Below are 24,507 nucleotides of genomic sequence, written 5' to 3'. Positions count from 1 at the left end.
ACCTCCATTTTGTAATACAGGTCCTGCTATAGAAATGATGCTAAGAAGGCCATTATTGACATATGTACATTTTCTTTGACCTGGGTTTGGGAAATACTTTATGAAGGTTAAGGCACTGGTATTGATCTAGTTTGATCCAAGCATCATATTTGGTCCTCTGAGAACTGTAGATTCTGGTCCAATAAACAGAAACAATTATATAATTAAAAAAATAAAATAATAAAATTTTAATAGCGAAATTCTCAAAAAGTATTTCTATATTTTAAATGTCTAATTTACTTACTTTAAGTATATATACATGGAGTGAGTAAGAAATGGCTGCATGTGGGGGTTTCCAGGCAGAGTGCTGATTGCTCTACCTGCAGAGTCTCCACCCGGCTGTGCTTCTTCTGAGGAAACTGAGGACCTGAAGGGAGCCCTGTCCTACTCTTCTCTGTCTTTCCTGAACTCTGGAAGCTCTCCTCAGAGCCCTGGGAAGCGAACTCCAAAAAAACTGAAGCTACCCAGCAAGTGAGTGAGTAAGTAATGGCTGGATGTGGGGGTTTCCAGGCAGAGAGCTGATTGCTCTACCTGCAGACTCTCCACCTGGCTGTGCTCCTTCTGAGGAAACTGAGGACCTGAAGGGAGCCCTGTCCTACTCTTCTCTGTCTTTCCTGAACTCTGGAAGCTCACCTCAGAGCCCTGGGAAGCAAACCCCCCAAAAACTGAAGCTACACAGCAACTCTCCTCAGAGTCTTGGGAAGCGACCCCAAAAATACAGCATTCTGAAGCTGCCAAGCAAGCGAGTGAAAACTACGCCTGTCCAGTGGGGCCCGACTGTGAAAAACTGTGAGTGCTGCCTGTGTGTGTCTCTCTACTATCCTGCTGCGTGAACCTCTTGAGAGTGGGCTGAAACGAGGCTCCAGAAGGCACTTAGCTCCACTTCGCTACACAGCCGTGCGCCCTTTCTAAAAAAATAACACCATCACAAGAAGAAAAAAAAAACACACTAAGAACTGTGTTGGATCACAGAAGCAAGAACTTCTCTCCAGACTGTCTTCTCTGCTGCGTGCTCGGGCCTAAGATTTGATCCTGTGTGAGGCTTCATCCACGGAGGACTCCCCTACCTTGGAGGCAAGCAGGCCCATGCAGAAAGGGCGGAGCCAGAGAAGTGTGCTGCCTGCATCATATAACCAATGAATACCACCACAACACGTAGAAAAACCCACAATACAAGTGTGACAATGGGGAAACAACGCAGGCCAGCATCAGACATAGAGAATGAAGATGACAATTCTGATGACCAGTTAATGACCAACCAACTAATCAACCTCTCAGATAAGGACTTTAGAGTAGCAATATGGAAGATTCTCAAAGACTTCAAAAAAAACAGGGATAGAGTGGAACAGAACACTAATAATAATCAAGAAAATATGAAGACAGAAATCACAAAACTCCAAACTGAAATAACATGTCAACTAACAGGCCTGAAAAAATCAGTAAACGAAGTGAATGACAAAATGAATAAGCTCTGGGACAGGGTATCAGAAGCTGATAATAGACTTGGTGCTGTGGAAGATGAGATACATAACAATTTCATACAACAGGAGAGATTGGAAAAAAAAACTTAAAGCAAATGAACAGACAATGGAAAAATTAGTCAAAAAATGGGAACAGATGAAAATAGAAGTCTATGATAAGATCAACAGAAACAACTTAAGAATCATTGAAGGCCCAGAGACCCAGGAAGAAAATTTCCAGGAAGAATCAACGGTCAAGAACATCATTAAAGAGAAACTTCCAGAGCTAAAGAATATATGTGATCAAATCCTGCATGCTCGAAGAGTACCAACCAAAAGAGACCCAAGAAAAACCACCCCAAGACACATCCTAGTCACAATGACAAATCCCACAGATAGAGACAGAATTCTGAAAACAGCAAGATCAAAAGGGGAAATTACATTCAAGCAAGCATCCTTGAGATTTACAGCAGACCTGTCACCAGAAACACTCAATGCCAGAAAGCAGTGGTGGGATATTGTGACAAGACTGAATGAAATGAATGCTTCACCTAGAATACTGTACCCAGCAAAACTCACTTTCTGCTTTGACGGAAGAATACATGGTTTCACAGACAAAAAACAGCTCAGAAACTTTATAGACTCAAAACCAGTCTTAAGAGAAAAACTGAAAGACCTAATTTAAAACAAGAGTAACCAAAAGACACACCAAATTTCGATATAAAGATGGCATTAAATCCCAGAACAATTCTTTTTCTCAATGTCAATGGACTAAATGCACCAGTTAAGAGACACAGAGTGGCTAAATGGATCAAAAAACTCAATCCAACCTTCTGCTGCCTACAAGAAACGCACCTGAATAGTCAGAACAAACATAGACTCAAAATAAAAGGCTGGAGAAAAATTATCCAAGCAAACAACACCCATAAAAAAGCTGGAGTGGCCATACTAATATCAGATAATGCAAACTTTATACTCAGGAAGGTTGTAAGGGACAAAGATGGACATTATATATTAATCAAGGGGTACGTAGAGCAGGAAGAAATAACTCTCCTAAACATATATGCACCAAATGAGGGGCCAGCAAAATATTTAAAACAACTGTTGACAAATCTGAAAAACAATATCAATAACAACACAATAATTGTGGGGGACCTCAACACTGCTTTGTCAACATTGGATAGGTCAACCAGACTGAAACCCAACAAGAATATACTAGACCTGAGGAGAGAAATGGAAGAAAGAGGCCTAGTGGATATATATAGGACACTCCATCCCCAGAAACCTGGATACACATTCTTCTCCAATGTACATGGTACATTCTCCAGGATAGACTACGTGCTGGCACATAAAACATACCTCCATAAGATCAAGAGGATAGAAATTTTGCAGACTACTTTCGCTGACCACAAGGCTCTGAAATTATTTGTGAATTCCAAAGGGACTCAGAAGAAAAAATTTAACACCTGGAAGTTAAACAACCTCATACTCAATAACCTGTGGGTCTGAGATGAAATCAAGGAGGAAATCAAAATGTTCCTGGAAACAAATAACAATAAAGACACAAACTATCAGAACTTATGGGACACAGCAAAAGCAGTACTGAGAGGAAAATTTATAGCTTTGCAAGCACACATCAGGAAGGAAGAAGGAGCTTACCTGAGTAGCTTAATGACACAGCTAATAGAACTAGAAAGTGCTCAACAAAAGGACCCAAAAATAGGAAGACAGAAGGAAATAACAAAGCTGAGAGCAGAAATCAACGAAGTGGAAACCCAAAAAACAGTCCGAAAGATCAACGAAAGCAGAAGTTGGTTCTTTGAAAAAATAAACAAGATTGATAGACCACTGGCAAACCTAACAAAGAAAGAGAGAGAGAGAAACTTGATAACTCGTATTAGGAATGAAAAAGGAGAGATCACTACTGATATGACAGAGATTCAAAGGGTAATCAGAAACTACTTTGAAAAACTCTATGCCACTAAAAATGAGAACCTGGAAGAAATGGATAAATTCTTGGACTCTTATAATCTTCCACGGTTGAAAGAAGAGGATGTAGCATATCTAAACACCCCCATCACCATTGATGAAATAAAAATGGTAATCAAAAGTCTGCCCAAAAACAAAAGCCCAGGCCCAGATGGATTCACTAATGAATTCTATCAAACTTTCCAAGAGGAACTACTACCAATCCTGGCAAGACTCTTTCATGAAATTGAACAAGTGGAAACAGTCCCAAATAGCTTTTATGAAGCCAACATCACCTTGATACCTAAACCAGACAGAGATGCTACGAAAAAAGAAAATTACAGACCAATATCACTGATGAATGCAGATGCAAAGATCCTCAACAAAATCCTGGCAAATAGGATTCAATACCTCATTAAGAAGATCATCCACTACGATCAAGTAGGTTTCATCCCAGGAATGCAAGGATGGTTTAACATCCGTAAGTCTATCAACATAATACACAACATCAACAACAAGAAAAATAAAAACCACATGATCATATCAATAGATATAGAGAAAGCATTTGATAAGGTCCAACACCCATTCTTGATCAAAACTCTCAGCACGATGGGAATGGAAGGAACCTTTCTCAATATATTTAAGGCCATCTACCACAAGCCAGTGGCAAATATTATCCTCAATGGAGAAAAACTAAAAGCCTTCCCTCTAAATTCTGGCACAAGACAAGGCTGTCCTCTCTAACCACTCCTATTCAACATAGCACTGGAAGTACTTGCTATAGCGATTAGGCAAGAAAAAGATATCAAGGGAATCCAGATAGGAAAGGAAGAAGTCAAGCTCTCACTGTTTGCAGATGACATGATGCTCTACTTAGAAAACCCTAAAGACTCTACCAAAAAGCTTCTAGAAACAATAGACTCATATAGCAAGGTGGCAGGCTACAAAATCAACACACAAAAATCAATGGCCTTTCTATACACCAATAGTAATAAGGAAGAAATGGACATTAAGAAAACAACCCCATTCACAATAGTGCCACACAAACTCAAATATCTTGGAATCAACTTGACTAAAAATGTGAAAGACCTATACAAAGAAAACTATAAAACTCTGCTCCAAGAAATATGAGAGGACACGTGGAAATGGAAACACATTCCCTGCTCATGGATTGGCAGGATTAACATCATCAAAATGGCAATACTCCCCAAGGCATTATACAGATTCAACGCTATTCCTCTAAAGATACCCATGACATTCTTCAAAGAAGTGGATCAGGCACTTTTGAAATTTGTTTGGAACAATAAACACCCTAGAATAGCGAAAGCAATCATTGGGAAAAAGAATATGGGAGGAATTACTTTCCCCAACTGTAAACTGTACTACAAAGCAATAGTTATCAAAACAGCATGGTATTGGAATAAGGACAGACCCTCAGATCAGTGGAATAGGCTTGAATACTCAGAAAATGTTTCCCAGACATACAATCACCTAATTTTTGATAAAGGAGCAGGAAATCCTAAATGGAGCAAAGAAAGCCTCTTCAACAAGTGGTGTTGGCACAACTGGCTAGCCACTTGCATAAAATTAAACAGACCCCCATCTAACATCATGTACGAAGGTAAAATCCAAATGGATTAAAGACCTCGATATCAGACCCCAAACCATAAGATATATAGAACACACATAGGCAAAACTCCAGGACACTGAGACTACAGGCATCTTCAAGGAGGAAACTGCACTCTCCAAGCAAGTGAAAGCAGAGATTAACAGATGGGAATATATTGAGAAGCTTCTGCACCTCAAAGAAAATAATGCCCAGGATACAAGAGCCACCCACTGAGTGGGAGAAACTATTCACCCAATACCCATCAGATAAGGGGCTAATCTCTAAAATATACAAGGCACTGACAGAAATTTACAAGAAAAAAACATCTAATCCCATCAAAAAATGGGGAGAAGAAATGAACAGACACTTTGACAAAGAAGAAATACAAATGGCCAAAAGACACATGAAGAACTGCTCCACATCACTAATCATCAGGGAGATGCAAATCAAAACAACGAGATACCACCTCACACAACAGAGAATGGCACACATCACAAAGAATGAGAACAAACAGTGCTGGCGGGGATGTGGAGAGAAAGGAACCCTTATCCACTGCTGGTGGGAATGCCGTCTAGTTCAACCTTTATGGAAAGCAATATGGAGATTCCTCCAAAAACTGGAAATTGAGCTCCCATACGATCCAGCTATACCACTCCTAGGAATATACCCTAGGAACACAAAAATACAGTACAAAAACCCCTTCCTTACACCTATATTCATTGTAGCACTATTTACCATAGCAAGACTCTGGAAACAACCAAGATGCCCTTCAACAGACGAATGGCTAAAGAAACTGTGGTACATATACACAATGGAATATTATGCAGCTGTCAAGAGAGATGAAGTCATGAAATTTTCCTATACATGGATGTACACAGAATCTATTATGCTGAGTGAAATAAGTCAGAGAGAGAGAGAAAAACGCAGAATGGTCTCACTCGTCTATGGGTTTTAAGAAAAATGAAAGACATTCTTGCAATAATAACTTTCAGACACAAAAGAGAAAAGAGCTGGAAGTTCCAGCTCACCTCAGGAAGCTCACCACAAAGAGTGATGAGTTTAGTTTGAGAAATAACTACATTTTGAACTGTCCTAATATTTAGAATGTATGAGGGAAATGCAGAGCCTGTTTAGAGTACAGGCAGGGGTCGGGTGGGGAGGAGGGAGATTTGGGACATGGGTGATGGTAATGTTGCTCTGGTGATGGGTGGTGTTCCTTTTATGACTGAAACCCAAACACAATCATGTATGTAATCAAGGTGTTTAAATAAAAAAAAAGTATATATACATTATAGTTTTAGTGACATGAAACATTATATAAATCCCACTTAGTAGGTTAATTATTGTCATGTATGTGGCCCAATTATAATGTGCATAAAGACAGAACTACAACATTATGTTAATGATGAAATATGATAAGGGGCGCTGAACAAAACTTGATAATGACAACTATAGTTTTGGTAACACCAGCTATCTCATTGGATCTTTGTGACCTTTGGCATTTAAGTACAACATATTTTAAATCAATTTTGCAGGATATCAATAAATAAATTAATGACATTCACAAATTGTCTCTAAACTGCAGTTTTCTTTAACGTCCTTTTTGTCATTTTGGTTATAATCTAGAACCTCACTAAATAAATCTCATTTGATTTTAATCTAGAATCTCACTGTTAAAGAGCTGAGTAAATCCTAATCACATCACCTTAGTTCGTTGTGTTGTTACTAATTTTATTTATTTTTTTTTTTTTTTTTTTTTTGTGGTTTTTGGGTCACACCCGGCAGTGCTCAGGGTTACTCCTGGCTCCATGCTCAGAAATTGCTCCTGGCAGGCACGGGGGACCATATGGGACGCTGGGATTCGAACCGATGACCTCTTGCATGAAAGGCAAACGCCTTACCTCCATGCTATCTCTCCAGCCCCTGTTACTAATTTTATATTAGACTTGTTGGGAAGACAAACTATCAGTTTCTGAGGTTTAAAACATCTTTGTTTACTATTAATAATAGTAATGTAATATAATACTATTTCATAATAGTATTGTCATTCATATTATATCTAAATGTCATTGTATAATAATATAAAACTATTTTATACAATACTGTTTGATACAAATAAATGCTATTTGAATTTTTGGAGAGGCCACACCCAGTGATGTTTAGTGCCATGTGCTCAGAAATTGTTCCTGGTTTGGGGGACCCTATGAGATGCCGAGGATCAAACCTAGGTCAGTGGCATGCAAGGCAAATGCCCAAACTGCTCCACCTCTCTGGCCCCTATCATTTGATTTTTTTAATAAGATAATTATTTTTGCTATATATAATGGCTATTACTATTGAAAGTTTTTTTATTTAATAAAATTTGAGGATGCAACATTATCTTAAATATTAAAATGTAATAAAAGTGTATTTGCTACTTAAATTCAAATATTGGATTATTTATATGACAATATCATTAGAAGAAAACATAAATGTGTTCTCATAACTATAGATACCGGGGATTAAGCATGGCTTAATAGCTGTTAGCAAAACTAAATTTTATAAACAGAATATGGATCATTTAGTGAAATTAATGTATTATGTAATTATCATTAAGTAGCAATAGGGGGCCATAATGATTCACATAAATTTCATTCTGTGAATATTGCAGCTTCTCTAAAACTATGCAAAATCAATTGGATGTGGTCACTTTGGTTGTTTTCCTCTTTCTTTGTACTTTTAAATTCATTTTACTTTTTATGAAAACACGTTATTGCCTAAAGACTCGAATCATTATTTCTTTATCAAATGATGAGTGTTAAAATCTATAATTGTGGATGCCGAAGCAAGTTATGGAGCCTATTATTTTTAGTGTTGTACTTTCTTCAGCGTCAAATGATTGCTATTAAAAATGACAAAAATAACAGTAAGGCAAAATAAAATTGAGTAAAAATCATTCATGTTAATGGCCTATTCTGAGTTAGTCATTGGATATTGCTTGTATATTTTATTCTCTCCCATGTTAAAGCAATTAAGAGAAATGGGAAACATAATTTCCCTACATGATTTTGAAACCTGTTTATTTCATCTGAGTGCTTTATAGATAAGACTAAATAGGCCTTTCATTTTTCATCAACGTGCCATCCTAGAGTGACAATAGTAATATAACATCATTATGATTAAACTATTATATTACTACATGCTCATATGCATGGGCTATCATAATTGCCTCCAAATGAACTGATTTATATTTAGCGTCTCCTATTTCAATTTATTCAGTAATAATATTTCTAAAATAAGAATCAAATGATATCAGATCTCAGACTCTTCAAAAAAATCTTTTATTGCTTAGGCAAACAACACTACAGTATGGAAAATGTACATGATGTTGGCATGATTTGTGTCAGATGCTTACATTTTTCTGTGGTTTTACTCAGACACTATTCAGTAAACAGTTTCCATATTTTCCCAATTTATTACTCACAGTCTCTTTTTCATAAGTCAACTTCATCCCTCTTTCAATGCTGTCTACATCTGGTCCTTTTATGAATCTTATCACTTTATTTGTTTAAAGGAACATAAATTGTCAGTGTCCCTCTCCTACCTCACAAAGCTTGTACAGACTGCTAAGTTACATCTGCTTATATTTGCAGTATGAATGCTCTTATATTAGACTCACAGAAGATTACTGCTTGTTTCCTCGAGAGACAGAACTGCCAAAAAATATATATTTCCCTAAACAGTATCCAAGACCAAGAACTCCCATAATTTAATGCTTTTACTTTTCAGTTCTATAACTTCTATGGAAAAAAAAAAGAAGATAATGTTGAGGCATATTTTTATACCACTTTCCAGACTTTGCCTCTTAGGTTTTAACTTTTAAAGACAGCAGGCTCAGTATTATTTTTTTATTATATTTTTCTCTTATCACTTACTTTCCTACTAGTATTTCTTGAGTTTCTAAAATACATTATATCTTAGACTTGATACCTAGTTTGTTTATTTTATTACTTTGTAGAATTTACAATAAAATTTTGACACCAGAGTATAGTGTTTAATAGCTTGTCAGATTTTATTGTCAGAGGACATCACACAATGTATATTGGCCATATACAGTTTCTAGGACATAGTTGTAACTATGAAGAAGTTACTATCAGTATTCTTGGAATGGTAAAGAAACCCTTCTCTTTTGCATAGAGAAATGAGACTGAATTTAATAGATGCTTTGTTACTAAGAAAGAGAAATATAATTTTGATGGGATCTTATTTCAAAGCATCAGCAAACAGCCTATTCAAGATAATGACTTAACAGGGAAGAAATAGGATCCTGAAACTTAAACTCCAAACAAGGAGGTGATTCTTTCTTTGCATTCATTATATGATCACATAAAAGCTAATCTGAGTTAATATTCAAAATGTATGCTCTCTCAAGATCTGTCCTTATAACATTTAATTCATTGATTATTTTCCATACAATGGTACAAAGGCGTCAATAATATATATTCATGAAGAAAACTATATTTTTGATCAAGATTTAAATTGGCTAAAATGTTCAGTTAGTAAACAGGAAACATGTCTAGAAATGAGTGCTAGACATATTGGATAAAATGTGCTTGCATCAGGAGACATGCCATTCTTTGTCCTAAGCAAAAACCAAAATTACTATCTACAGAAGACTGACTTTGACAAATATGGTCTGGACAGAATCTATCCAGGGACCAATGAGGAAGTTCCTAGCCTAGGTCTCAGCCTAGTATTTGTACAAAAACCAAGATCTCTAATTCCAGAGTTCGAAATTGGACAACTGCTACTGAGCAGAACTTCTGGAACTATGCTAAAAGACTATACCCTAAGCTCTGTCCTAGGTTCTGTACAAAATCCAAGACCACTAATTACAGAAGACTACAGTAGTGATGGAACAGAACTACTAGGAACATAAAGAAAAACTTTTTCCTAGCCCTCATCCTATGATCTACGCAACTCCAGATACAGAAAAGGGATGTCATCACTCACATCTGAGTGGGAAGTTTCCTGGCACCATAGTTTTCCATGGCAGTATGCTTCAAGGGTGGAGAAACCCCGTATCTTAGGCCAAGGGAATTTCCGCTGTAATTTCCCCAATATTTACCGTGCCTATGCAGAAGAAGAAGAAGAAGAAGAAGAAGAAGAAGAAGAAGAAGAAGAAGAAGAAGAAGAAGAAGAAGAAGAAGAAGAAGAAGAAGAAGAAGAAGAAGAAGAAGAAGAAGAAGAAGAAGAAGAAGAAGAAGATGAAGAAGAAGAAAAGAAGAGAAGAAAAGAAGAAAATAAGGAAGAAGAAGAAGAAAGAAGAAGAAAAGAAGAAGAAAATAAGGAAGAAGAAAAGAAGAAAATAAGAAAGAAGAGAAAAGAAGGAAGAAGAATAAAAGAAGAAAGAAGAAGAGGAGGAGGAGGAGGAAGAAGAAGAAGAAGAAGAAGAAGAAGAAGAAAAGAAGAAGAAGAAAAGAAGAGAAGAAAAGAAGAAAATAAGGAAGAAGAAGAAAGAAGAAGAAAAGAAGAAGAAACGAAGAAGAAAATAAGGAAGAAGAAAAGAAGAAAATAAGGAAGAAGAGAAAAGAAGGAAGAAGAATAAAAGAAGAAAGAAGAAGAAGAAGAAGAAGAAGAAAAGAAGAGAAGAAAAGAAGAAAATAAGGAAGAAGAAGAAAAGAAGAGAAGAAACGAAGAAGAAAATAAGGAAGAAGAAGAAGAAAGAAAAAGAAAAGAAGAAGAAAATAAGGAAGAAGAAGAAAAGAAGAAAATAAGGAAGAAGAGAAAAGAAGGAAGAAGAATAAAAGAAGAAAGAAGAAGAGGAGGAGGAGGAGGAGGAGGAAGAAGAAGAAGAAGAAGAAGAAGAAATGAAGAAGAAGAAAAGAAGAGAAGAAAAGAAGAAAATAAGGAAGAAGAAGAAAGAAGAAGAAAAGAAGAAGAAAATAAGGAAGAAGAAGAAGAAAAGAAGAAAATAAGGAAGAAGAGAAAAGAAGGAAGAAGAATAAAAGAAGAAAGAAGAAGAGGAGGAGGAGGAGGAAGAAGAAGAAGAAGAAGAAGAAGAAAAGAAGAAGAAGAAAAGAAGAGAAGAAAAGAAGAAAATAAGGAAGAAGAAAGAAGAAGAAAAGAAGAAGAAACGAAGAAGAAAATAAGGAAGAAGAAAAGAAGAAAATAAGGAAGAAGAGAAAAGAAGGAAGAAGAATAAAAGAAGAAAGAAGAAGAAGAAGAAGAAGAAGAAAAGAAGAGAAGAAAAGAAGAAAATAAGGAAGAAGAAGAAAAGAAGAGAAGAAACGAAGAAGAAAATAAGGAAGAAGAAGAAGAAAGAAGAAGAAAAGAAGAAGAAAATAAGGAAGAAGAAGAAAAGAAGAAAATAAGGAAGAAGAGAAAAGAAGGAAGAAGAATAAAAGAAGAAAGAAGAAGAGGAGGAGGAGGAGGAGGAGTAGGAGGAAGAAGAAGAAGAAGAAGAAGAAGAAGAAGAAGAAGAAGAAGAAGAAGAAGAAGAAGAAGAAGAAGAAGAAGAGAAAACAATCCTTTTTTTAAAGAAGTTGCTGGTCTGTTGGTTTTTTTTTCTTTTTTTTCGTAGCTAATGATTTTGGTTTCTGGTTGATTTTTTAATTACTTTTTTGTAATTTTGTTGTTATTCCCTCATTGTTTTTTGTTTTTGTTTTGTTTTTATGCCTTTTTTTCTTTCCCTTCCCTCTTTTAAATGGATATTTATAACACCTAGATGGACTTCTAGTTTTTCTCTTTTTTGTTTGCCTTCCCCCAACCCCCACCCTTAGTGATGGTACTCAGACCAGACAGTCGAATGCTCATTTGGTGGAAATAAAAACTGTCCAGACATGAATACCAAATCCAGAGTCAATGAAATCTACAACAAACTGTACAAGTGGGGAGCATTTTCACTAACATTATGGGGGTAAAGGACAGAATGTGGGATGCATGCTGGGAACAGGGGTGGAGGGAGGACAACACTGGTGGTGGGAATGCCCCTCATTCATTGTCACTATGTGCCTCAATAATTACTGGGAAAAATTGTAATTCACTTAGACCACAATAAAAAAAAATAAAAAATAAAAAATAAAACGAAATGTGCTTGCAAAGTATAAGATGCAGAATAGATAAAAATGCTAACAATATTCATACAAATGGATTTATAGTCATATATTTGTATTTGAGTAAATGTGATTTTCAATTAATATCCAACTCCACAATTCTCCAAAATGTAATATTTTTACAAATCCAGAAAAGGACATCATTAAACAAAATATACCCTCAGATGGGCCCATGTTTAAGTTGTACACAGGTTGTTAAAGTCAGATCAATAAAAATCCAGATCAGTAATCAATAAAATTAATTTAAAAAAATGGTCCAGATAAATATTACAATAGGAGTATGGTCACCTTGCATGCAGCCAACCCAGATTTGAAACCTACAACTCTATATGATGGCGCTCTGAGCCAACTAAGAGTAGCACCTGAGCAAAAATCGAGGAATAAGTCCTAATATAGCTGGGTATGGCTTTAAAACAACAGCAAAAAAAAAAACCACAAAAATTAAATAAACATGTACAATTTGCATACTGCAAAAATGTCTCTAAGAGTATCTGACATACTGATGATAAAGGTAATTGTCCTTTAGTCAAGTGACTGGACCTATTGCTTTAAATAATTCTAATATGCCATCATTTAATACTTTTTATTGGTTAAATTTTCTTTCAAAAATAAAATATATGGGATTGGAAGATAGTGCAGCTGGGTTCATTTATTCCTAGCATCACATGTACACTACATACCAATGGTCACAGATCTGGAGACCACTGTATATTACTAGGTATAATTCTGGAGGCCTTGAGCACCTGTAGGATGACTCATGTAATTTCTGAGCAGCATCATGTCCTGAGATTCTTTCATTGAATAAAAAAAAAAAAACAGACTTGCTGAGGATCTCGGGTAGCATCTCTGGGTCAATGAAACAGTACTTGGGGACACAATGATCTCCTAAGCATTCTCCCCGAAAATCAAAATAAAAAAATTAAAAATTATTATTATAAGATATACCTGAATAGATTTAAATAGATTACGTAGGATAGATATCTCTGTATATAAGTAGATAAAATTCACTTACCCTCACTTGACCCACAAAGGCATTGGCTTCTTCCTCCACCACAGAGAGATTCCTAGGTAGATAGGGATCAAAGACTGGAGCGTTGTCATTGACATCTGTCACCACTATGTTTACTGTTGCAGTTGATGTCTTTAAAAATAAATTAAAATTGACATATTTAAATTAATGAAATGATCAGCCTGGTACCTCTATATCTGTAAAGCTTTCAGTTTTAATCCTATTTTTATCTTTCCATACAAAAGAGAGGGAAATAAAAGTTAAAATATTATACATTATCAAGTACTCAAAAATAATACTAGATGGAAAAAGCAATTGGTGATATTAAGGACATATTTTCTTCCAAAATATACCAAGTATTTTCTAGAAAACTATTTTAATAAAGTTATTTTATCTTTATTTTACTTTTTCAATACAAGTTTTTGTGTATATTCACATTTACCCATTTTTACATTAAATTAATATTTTTGTTGTTCCTACCTTTATTTACATTTTACTGTAAAAATAGTACATTATAAAGTATCAAAAAATAAACTAGGCATTCATTTTCAGGTAAGTAAGCATTATTTGAAAATACTGTATAGGGCAGAAGGGGATGTCTGTTTAGTGGCTCCCAGGACAGCAGTAAGAGACTTAAAATAGGAAAATCCCAAGCTTGAGCTCATTGGAATGAGACCAGCAAGAGTATTGCCACTCTATTTCTCTCCGTGGTTGCTCATTTCTGACACAAAAGGAACACTTAATAAAATCTCAGACATCAGCGTTCACAATGGGAAAAATATGCAGAAATCCACCACACCTTGTGACTAAAGAAGCTAGTTGGAAAATCAACCAATACCTGCCACCTACATAACATTTCTGATTAGTTCTTTAGATAGGAAATGTTATGAATGTTAAATAAACTTAAAGAAATGATGGAATAAACAGCCCAGAAAATTCAAGAGAATATGAGAGTAGGAATGAGAAAACTTCAAACAGATATATCAAGGCTGAAAACATTTAGGTGAAATGTAAACCTCACTGGGAAACGTCAAACAGAGCAACAGCCACTAAGGATCATATCATTGATATAGAAGATGAACTGCATAACACCTCCATACAACAGAAAAGGCTGGGGAAAAAATTCTCCAAGAAAGTGAAAAGATGACAATAGAATTCTGGGATAGTCTCAATAAAAACAGCCTAAGAATAATTGGGGTCCCTGAGACCCTGAGAGTAAAATCCTATAAAGAATCAACAGCCACGTACAACATTACTGAGTAATTCCCAGAAATAAAGAGTGCATGCAACCATATTCTGGATGCATGAAAATGACCAACTAAAAGAGATCCAAAGAAAAGCACCCCAACACACATAATACAATTATGAGTACTGCAGATAGATAGATAGATAGATAGATAGATAGATAGATAGATAGATAGATAGATAGATAGATATAATACTGAAAGCAGCACAATCAAAAAGGGAAATTATATGCAAAGAGAAATCCTTAAGATTTACAGCAGAAACTTAGATCCCATCTATGGAAGCAGCATGTTTTTCTGCACCAGCTCCAAGATTTGATCTTCTACCTGGGAAGGTTTTAATGCTGCACTGGCACCTACTTGGTTTATATGACATCTTGATGACTTGGTAACAACAACCTGCTTACAAATGTTATAATAGATAGAGATGAACATTTTTGAATAATCAAGGAAAAAATCAAGGAGGAAATTACACTACTGAACATATATGCACCCAGTGAGGAACCAGAAAGATACTTAAAAAATTGCTGACTTATTTGCAGAAAATTATCAATAACTACATAATAATAAATGGAAACTTCAACATAGCCCTGTCACTCCTTGATAAGTCAATCATGCTGAAACTCAACAAGGATAGACTAGCTTTGAAGGAAGCAAACTCGGGAGAAGAAAATTGGAAGGCATCACTTTCCACAGAGTTAAATAGTATTATAAAGTAATAGAAATGTGCTTATGTGCTTTATGTCATCATTTTATTTGCATAAATTGAACTATCCTTGCATTCCTTGAATGAATCCCATTTAATCATAGTGTATAACAATTTTGATATATTTTTGGTAGTTTAGCTTAAATTTGGTGGAGAATCTTCATATCTATGTTTATGATATTTAAAACTGATTTTTTCATCAATAAAATACCTTCACCCTGTTACAGAAAATGTATCTATAACTAATTATCTTTAAAACACCTGAAATATTACAACAATTAAAAATAAGAATGATAGGCAGATAATTTACAGAATTCAATCAAATATTCTTACCATGACTAAACACCTGAATATTATGCTTACTTGTATCCAGAGACAATAGAAAGAATGGTTGGGAAGTGCATTTAAGATAAAGAAGAAACCACTATGGCAATAATAGTTGGAAAGAATCTCTCTGAACAAGAGCTAGAAATTGAAAGGAAATAAAATGATATGCATAATATATATTTAGTAATAGTGTTGCAAACCATGGTGCCTAATACAAAAAGAGAAATGAACACAGGAGAAGATATGATACTGGAACATTCATTGTATGACCAAAACTCAAACTTTCAACGAATTGTTAACATGTGTATCATGGTGATTTTATTTTTTGAAAAATACAGACTTGAAAAAAAATGGGAGAAAATAGAACTTAAATATGTAAGCTTATAAACCATTCCAAATAACAAATATCAACCAGGATTTTTAGCACATCTTACAAGTAACCTATGCAATTAATCAAATGGTTTCTTGAGTTTTTTCAGATGTATTTACAAATTCTTTTTTCTTTTTGCTAACACAGAAGTAATATTAAACAAAATAGGTTCTAACATAATGAAACTGCCAAAAGACATTTTAGAGTATATGGTAATTGCTGAAACAATTAGATATGTATTAGACAAATAGGAATTTAATTTTCCTGAAAATATAATAAAAAGATACTCCAGAAGACATATTTTGCTCAGAAGTAGCCCTGAGCATTTGAATCATAGCTTGTGGAGTGTGATTTCTCTTTCTTTTACTTCAGAGAACTAAACTCTGGAGCTGCTTATATCCATTTTTTTTACAATACAAACTCTCTTTGTCTCTGTGTCTCTCCGTTTCTGTTTCTCTTTGTCACTTTTTGTCTCTATATTTTTCTTTTTCTTTCTACATATATGTAGAGATAGAGATATGTATATATGCATACTTATATATCCACATTTACATAATTTTATTAGAATTAATAACTTCCTTTAGTAAAATTATTTGTTTCCATTAAAAAAATACAATAAAAAGGACTTGTCAGGATAAAGTGCAAATATCATAAAGGGGGTATAGTTTCAGTTGAGCAGTTAAAAAAACTCATTAGATAAAACAAATTTTAAAGACAAGTAATTTTAAGACATTCCAGCTTAAAATACATAGAGAGATAGTGAGAGAGGTATTGATTCAAGAATTCATGACTATAGAATAATTTTACAATATGTTGTCATTATTTTTTCACACTTTATTTCATACTGTTTTAAGGTATTTTCCTATAAGTAGGACTCACCCCGTCAGGTCTGCCATCAGTAGCTGTGACAATGAGGATATAGCGGTCAGTACTTTCTCTGTCCAGCGCTTTGCCTAAGGTAAGAATCCCAGTACTAGGTATAAAAAAATAAAAATGTAAGATACAAAGATATAATATGTCATAGGGAGTATTCCTATTATCGTGGAACTACTTTTCATAATTTATTTCTCCATTCAGCAATTGTACTGAAGTATTTAAGTATTTAAGATGCTAATAAATATTTAAGATGTTTTCATGTTGCCAATATTAAATGTGCTATTAAAGCTTATCTTCTTAACGAAAATGAAATATTGCAGATCTTTGAGTTGTATTATTTCAGCCACTAAGAAAATATAAAAGTCATCTTTGATGTATCCCATGAAGAAATCTATTTATTCTGTTTGTGATTATTTCAAATGCATAATTTAGTATTATCCTTAGTAGTTTCATCAACTTTTCAGTTGATGAATTATATTCTTTGAGTAATCTCTATCACTTTTCACCATTCACTCATTATTACATAATCAGCCATTGTGAAAATGCAAAGAATTGAAATACCATCTTTGATGTCTCATAATTAGAACTTATATTTTTCTTCTTTAATTTTAAAATCAATAAAAATATTTGTAGAATATAGAGATGGAATGTTTTAAGTTTTATAAATATCAATGATTATATATTTTATTACTTATATACATTCTTGTAAATAATGTAATATTTTCAAAAGAGGAAATCAATCATAATATTTTGCACTTATCTAAAGAAAATCCCCTTTTAAGCATTTCCTAATTTATTTTTAATATATAAAACATATTTGCAAACACATTAAACAATTATTATTCTTTGTTTGATTTAATTGAAGTGAGTTTAATATAACTATGTGTAATAAGATAAACTTTGAATAAAACCTCATTTTTCCTTTCACTGTTTCTTTTTTATATTTATTTCTATTTGCTTCTGGTCACAAGCTATTATTTAAAACACGTTTTTTATTTTGTGTTTTAAAACTTTGCAACCTGACAGCATTGATGGTATTTTAATTAAGGCTTTAATTATTTTCTTTATGAGAGATTAATAAGATATTTTCATTTGAATACCATGCTATTATTGTTCTAATAGAATTTAAGCAAGTCATACTCACATAATAGAGTTGAGTACAGAGTTGACTCAGTGAATCAATACAGAATCACAATTTACTTCACTGGCCTTGTTTTGTTGTTGTTTAAATGTACTTTATAAAGTTCTAAACATATGGCATTGCAGAGACAAGAATGACTTTGCTTCTTGTACATTTTAAATGTTTTGTCAAAATAACTAAAAACTAATTCCCAGAGAAGTTCTTAACAATAAAGTTTGGATCAATTTCCCACATCACAGATGGTTCAAGTAATCTCATTTTAAAATGACATTCAAACAGAAAATAAGACATTGAGTGCTAAAGTTTTAGAAGGGACAATTCAATAGGGAATATTTTAGGGAATGGGCACATATAAATAAATCCCTTATTGGGTTTCTTTTCTTTTGATATAATAAAGCCATATTAGAAGTATTTTAATTATACAAAATGTCGAACCAATTCTATATGCCACATATGCATCAATTTAAAAATATTTAAATCTGTGCATCTCATCTCAATTGAATTATATGATATATAGATTTATATATTATAAATATAAATATAATTATAAAATAATATCATATATCAGTACTATATAATACTTATTTAATACATAATATAGTATATATGTAATATTATACATCCTGAAAAGACTTTCCGTAACTTGAGACCTATATATCCCATGCTGTATTTGAAAAATTCATGTTTTTTTGAATAATGTGCTTACTTGTATAAGATAAAAATGGTGCTCAACAATGCTTAAATGATGTATAAAAATTATATATAAACATAGTAGAATTGTTTACTTTTACACCAATCTTCTAGCTTTTAAATTTGGCTTCTAAAAATTATCATTTTTTTCTGTTATTTGGTAGAAAATAGTAAAGCAATTCCTATATAAATAGATCACTTCTCATTAAATCCACACTGCCATTGAAGTGATTATTTACTATTAATGTTTTAATTCATTACATGAATGTTTGAAGAATTTTATTTTAATAAAAAAGTTAAAACAAAGATGCTGTTATAACACTTATTGTAAAATTTGGCATCAATGCATAAAACATTGTAATGCTGAAAGCAAAAATAAATGTCTATACTTTTGGCATAGACTATAAAATAAAAATATAAAATATAAATTTAAATCTGATATGCTAGAATAGCATATTTATTCTATTATTTTTAAATAATAACTGAATTATATGAATTATTAAACCATTCCAGGAAGTGAAACACATTTTCAGACTCCATAAATTACTTCCTGATCTCAAATGAGTTGAAATAAAGTGCTAATGTAAACTCTAAATACAATGGCAATGAGGAAGCCAAAAGAAAACTTCAAAGACTAGAAGACAATGGACCCAGTATAGAGAATTCTGAATGGAAAATCATCAAAAGGTACAATATAATCTTCCTACACACCTCCTTCTTACTCCAAATCGACCTGACAGCTAAATATATAATTACAAAACTTAATCATAATTGTAAAATAAAAATAATTTTAAGAGAGTTAAATTTAGGGAAAGATTAATGTTACCAAGATATAGATCACACTACTGTTGCCCAGATCTTTAGTTTCAAAAGAAAATTGAGAATGCAGTAGATGGAGGTTTTCTTTGGTAAAAAGATTCAACAACTAACAAACATAAAATCCTTTATAACTGAAAAAAATAGGGAAATAAAAAATAAGCAAAGGAAAATCTTGTCAAAATAAAAAATTAGTTTCCTGTGTAAGAGAAAGCTAATGGCTGACAAATTGCCTTTTTAAATAGATTCATATGTAGTTTACATATGACAAAATGCATTTATTTCAAGAATATACTTAAAGTCATCTTATTCTATTTTAAAAATAGCTTAAACACTACCATATTAATTTTAGAACAATTTCTTCATTGTGTTTTTTAGCCATGACCCCCGATTCTTTATCATACTAATCATGTCCACCTAGGGTAAATTAATAGTCTAATTTATTGTCTCTTAGATACTTGCTTATTCTGGACACCTCATGAAAACAGAATTATTTAATGTGGATCTCTTGCAAATAATGTCCTTAATTTAGCATTATAATTTCAAGACTGATCCATGTTTACCATATTTCAGAAAATCATAGTTTTTCATTGAAAATAATATTCCATTTTTAGGTATAGAGTGAATCTATTTATATGCAGGTGAATATTTGAATTGCTTTGTTTCTTAATATATTGATTGAATTTGGACTGGATTTGTGACTGATTATCATTTGTATTGCTTCATTTTTTATTTTATCATATTGTTTATATTATATTGTGATGAGCAATTTTGTGATATTTTGTATACTAAATCATTTTATTTCTCTTGAAGAGCATAGGTGAAATTTGGAGGTTACTCATTATTCATGTAATATTTAGAGAATGTGTGTTTAATAAATAAGTATTTTAAGTATTGATAAGTATTTTAATGCACATAAAAAAGAAATTTAGGGATCATATTATCACATGATCTCAAACATACTGGCTTCCTTTTCTGCATCCTTACCATTCTAATTAAATTGGAATAAGTATATCTTCATAGGTTAATTTGAATTTTCCAATTGACTAGTAATCTTGCATATATTTTTTTTATTTTTCTGCCCACTTTATTTACCTCTTGCACACAATTCTAAGTGCTTCTTGCCATTCATTTGTCTTTTTTCAAGTAATATCTACTCGAATTTTTGCCTATTTTTATTTAACTATTTTTGTATATTTTTGTCCTGTCCTAATTGTTATTATATTTTATATCACATATATTGTTATAGTTTATTTCATCTATAAATTGTCTTTTATTTCCGTGAGGGTATCATTTGAAGCACACTTATATTTTTTAATCTGATAAAATACAAGTAAATGTCATTATTAATCACTTTTGTTGTTAGTGTCACACCAAAGAGAACAATCTAAACAATATAGATTTAGTCCTGCATTTTTTATACATTTTCTGAAGCCAAAATAATGTCAGGAAGAGATGCAAATTTATTCTTTTATAGTTTGTCCAAGCTTTATCTCTTTAGTGCACTTTGTTTAGTGATGATTCTGACCTGGCCCTCTTTAGAAAATCAAGACTACATATATGTGAGGTAATTTCTAAAATATTAAGTGTATTCTAGTGATTTATGTTTCTATGCACATTCAACACTCACTAGCTAATCATAAAAATGTCTCTTTTGAAAAGAAAATTTTTGTAGAGGATTGTAAGTTTTCACTAATTTAGGATTTGAAGATATTAAAACTTTCAGTCTTTTCATTATTTTAATGGAAATTTAATATTAAACCCTAACACTTTGGGAAAGATAGTTTCCAGTCTATAGTAAATTATGGCTGAAACACCCACTTAATGTTGAAATTTCAGATTCTCTAAGGTGTATTGTCTAGCACATTTGTCAATTTCTGTTGCCTCATAACCTTGTGTCAAGATGATGCTTTCATTTTTTTAGAGTTCAAAACCATTTAGACCACAGAGAAAATGTCAGAGTGCTAACAACCATTCCTGGTAGCAAAAAGATTTTTGCTTGGTCAGAGAATCAAACATTCTTACTGGAAACCTTATTTTTCTTGAATGCCCATTCACAGCCACCTCAATAGTTATGAACAATATCTCTGCTATATTAAAAGATGTGTGTATAATAATAGTCATAAAGACCTCAATGATGTAACTTGGGAGTGGAATTTTAGAAATGTTAGAATATACAAATATCAATATTCAAGGATGATTTTTTATGATAACATAAATGAGTTTTGAATTCTATTTTGCTCTACAATATTCCCCATAAATAAACAATTTAGTGCCAAGTTATTTGTTGCAGAGAACTCTTGTTATTATGACTAACTGACAAGTTTAAAGAGGTATAATTAATCCCAAGTTATGCCAGGGAATGAAATGTTTCACCTCAGTGGATTTTACCTAGAGAAAATGTGCAAAACAAATAAATGGTCTCCTGAGTAAGTTTTCTGGATTCGAAATTATCTAGTCTCCCCCCTAGCTCTCATTAACATTCATGAAAAAATAGTAAAATGAACGGCAAACAACTGAAAGCCTGATTAAAAGTTTGTTTCCTTGCTGCAAGAATATTGTTTAACCTATTAAAGAGTAAAAATAAATCAATTTAGAAATCATTTTTCACTCACGTTTCTGAAAGATTAAAAACTCTTTGAGGATCTCCATTCTCAATGGCATATGTTATTGGATCCCCTTCTCGATCAGTTGCCTTCAGAGAGAAAATAGTATGCAATCATTAAGCAATGCCCACAGGTCCTTTATAGCACAGTATAAGTAGGGGGATAACTGTAATTACATCAGTAAAAAAAGACATTCTGATGGTTAATAGATAAAATGCAGATAGATGGTAAGTATTTTTCAAAACTAATCACCAGGAAAAATGAAAATTAAAACAACTATAAAATATGACCTTACACCAGACTGAGAGACATCAAAAATGATCAGAAACAACCAGTGCTATTGGAGGCCCGGGGGAAAAAAAAACAAGTCCTGATTCAATTCACTGTTAATGGGAATGTCATTTGTGTCATCCTTCATAGAAAACAGTATGAAGAATTCTCAAAAAATAAAAAAAAATTGAGAATGCAAGACATACTACAAAAGGTAAGGCACTTGGCATACATTTAAGGTAAGGTATATACAGTCAATGGCAGTCTGATTCACATGTAGTTCCCCAATATATCTAAAAGTGACCCCTATACACAGAGCCAGGAGAAGGTCCTGAGTCCAGCTAAGTTTAATCAAATGGCCCACCCACTTCAATAATAGTTTCTATCTGATTCAGAAATTCTTCTTGGCATTCACCATTAATAGCCCCCAAATGTTAACTTTATATTATATCTTACCTTCTTTTCATTACAGAGGTATTCATAATTACCTAGACCTTCAGACAATATTTGTCTTAGGTTCACACCTGATAATGCACAGGGATCACTAATCCTTCTGCATTCAAGAATTCATCCCTTGGTGTTGTGCTCAAGGATCATATGGGTTGCTAAAATTGAAGCTGGGTTCATCATGGAAACGTAGTCAGATAACTACTGTACTATCTCCCCATCACCACTTCAAGACTATTTTGAATTTAGCAATTTGAAACAACATTTTTTAACTAAAGTTTTTGTTTCTTTTAGAAAAATCTATAGTGCATCATTACACACTTATACAAAAGTAATTTGGAGTAAAATAAAATAATAAAATATAATGAATCGTAAGTTATCTAGTTTTAATATTTTATTTAAACATACAATTTTAACTTGCATTCAATGAATAGAAATGAAAGTTTGAGTAGAGAAGAAAAAGCAAAATAATTTTAAGCATAACCATGAAATTTGATAAGCTATTCTTCAATATGCTCGATCACCTTGTTTTCATTTCTTTATCAAAAAATTAAAAAACAATAATTTAAGTAATAATGCACAGTTAAATTTTTGAGAGCACATACAATTATATTTCTGGTTACTTCATTTTTACATTTAATTGCTCACAATTAGTAATTGGGACCATTTTTTTGCATTAGGAATTTTGCCAAGTCATTGTCATATATATGATCAGTTACTTATGTGCATTTGTATGTTATTGCTGTTTCCGAGATAGTTTTGTTTTGTGTCCTCAAAAATACCAGGAGAAATAGATTCTGGAATAAGATGTATAAAATAATCTAATGCTTATTGCACTCTCTTCTAATATAGCAGTTAAATTCTAATATGTTACATCATTTAATATATACACTCTATTTCATGAATTTTTATACTAATAGAAATGAATTTTTAGAGTATTTTCAATCCTTTTCTTTTCAGCTGAGTTAATTACTTTCAATCCCTTAGGTACCTTTCAATATTTCTTCAGAATGTTTGACCACTTAAATACCTCAGGTTTTGAAGGATTTTGAAAGCCAATAATTTGTCTATTTCATTGTTATTTGAGGTTGTGCCATACTGAAAACTTTAAAGACACAGGATTTAAAAATAAATCCTTATTTGATTGTCATTTTCCCCCTTTTATCCTCTTAGTCAACCCTTTGTTGTTCTTTCAGGGTCTGTGCAGTAATTAAGAAGTATTCATCATTTTTCAGTCAATGAAGCAAGGGGAAATGGGTACTTTTTGGATTAGAGTCCTAAATCTATCCAATACATGTCTTAATACTTGTATAAATGCCATATATCTCTATTTGCCAATGCTTAAAGGGGAGAAATCAAGCCTAAAAGAAATTATTGAGAGAAGCAGCAGAAACAATGATTCATGCCGTGTTAAGATTTAATCTTGTGCATATGCATGTCCAAAAAACATTTTTAAGTTTTTATATTTATAATAGTGAAACCAGCCTTTCTGACAGTTATAAATTTATATGGAACACAGAACTGTGTAATCTGAGATTTAAATATATTAATACTACTAAGTGTAAGTTTAAAAGTATCTTCTTATTTTTCATATACTATATCATTTAAGATTTGCAGTATGGAGCTAGATAGACAGCATAAGAATTAGGCATATGACTTGCATGATGCTACCTGTCTGGATCCCTAACATCCCATGACTCATAACACCAGTGATCTTGGTAGTTTCTATCAAAACATGTCTCACTTTTAGTGGAAATAATAAATGATCATACTTGAACCCCAAACCCAAAGTCAACGACAACAGTATCAATACCCAATCTACAACAAGCTGTAAA

The 24,507-nt window shown here is 32.8% G+C and overlaps 1 protein-coding gene across 1 annotated transcript in view; it reads right to left on the bottom strand.

Moving 5' to 3' along the window:
• PCDH15 (protocadherin related 15) overlaps nt 1-24,507 on the bottom strand; it is a 1,226,762-nt gene that overhangs the window by 180,458 nt on the left and 1,021,797 nt on the right. The window contains exons 18-20 of the mRNA XM_049790532.1: nt 21,965-22,044; nt 16,706-16,799; nt 13,183-13,311 (exon numbers count right to left, since the gene is read on the bottom strand). Of these exons, the coding sequence (XP_049646489.1) occupies nt 13,183-13,311; nt 16,706-16,799; nt 21,965-22,044 (303 nt within the window). The remainder of the gene's footprint in view (nt 1-13,182; nt 13,312-16,705; nt 16,800-21,964; nt 22,045-24,507) is intronic.

The sequence above is a fragment of the Suncus etruscus genome, chromosome 17 (genome assembly GCF_024139225.1).
Source record: "Suncus etruscus isolate mSunEtr1 chromosome 17, mSunEtr1.pri.cur, whole genome shotgun sequence".
Lineage (NCBI taxonomy): Eukaryota > Metazoa > Chordata > Mammalia > Eulipotyphla > Soricidae > Suncus > Suncus etruscus.
Note: the sequence above shows the minus strand (reverse complement) of the source record. Positions and strands in the feature narration are given on the sequence as shown.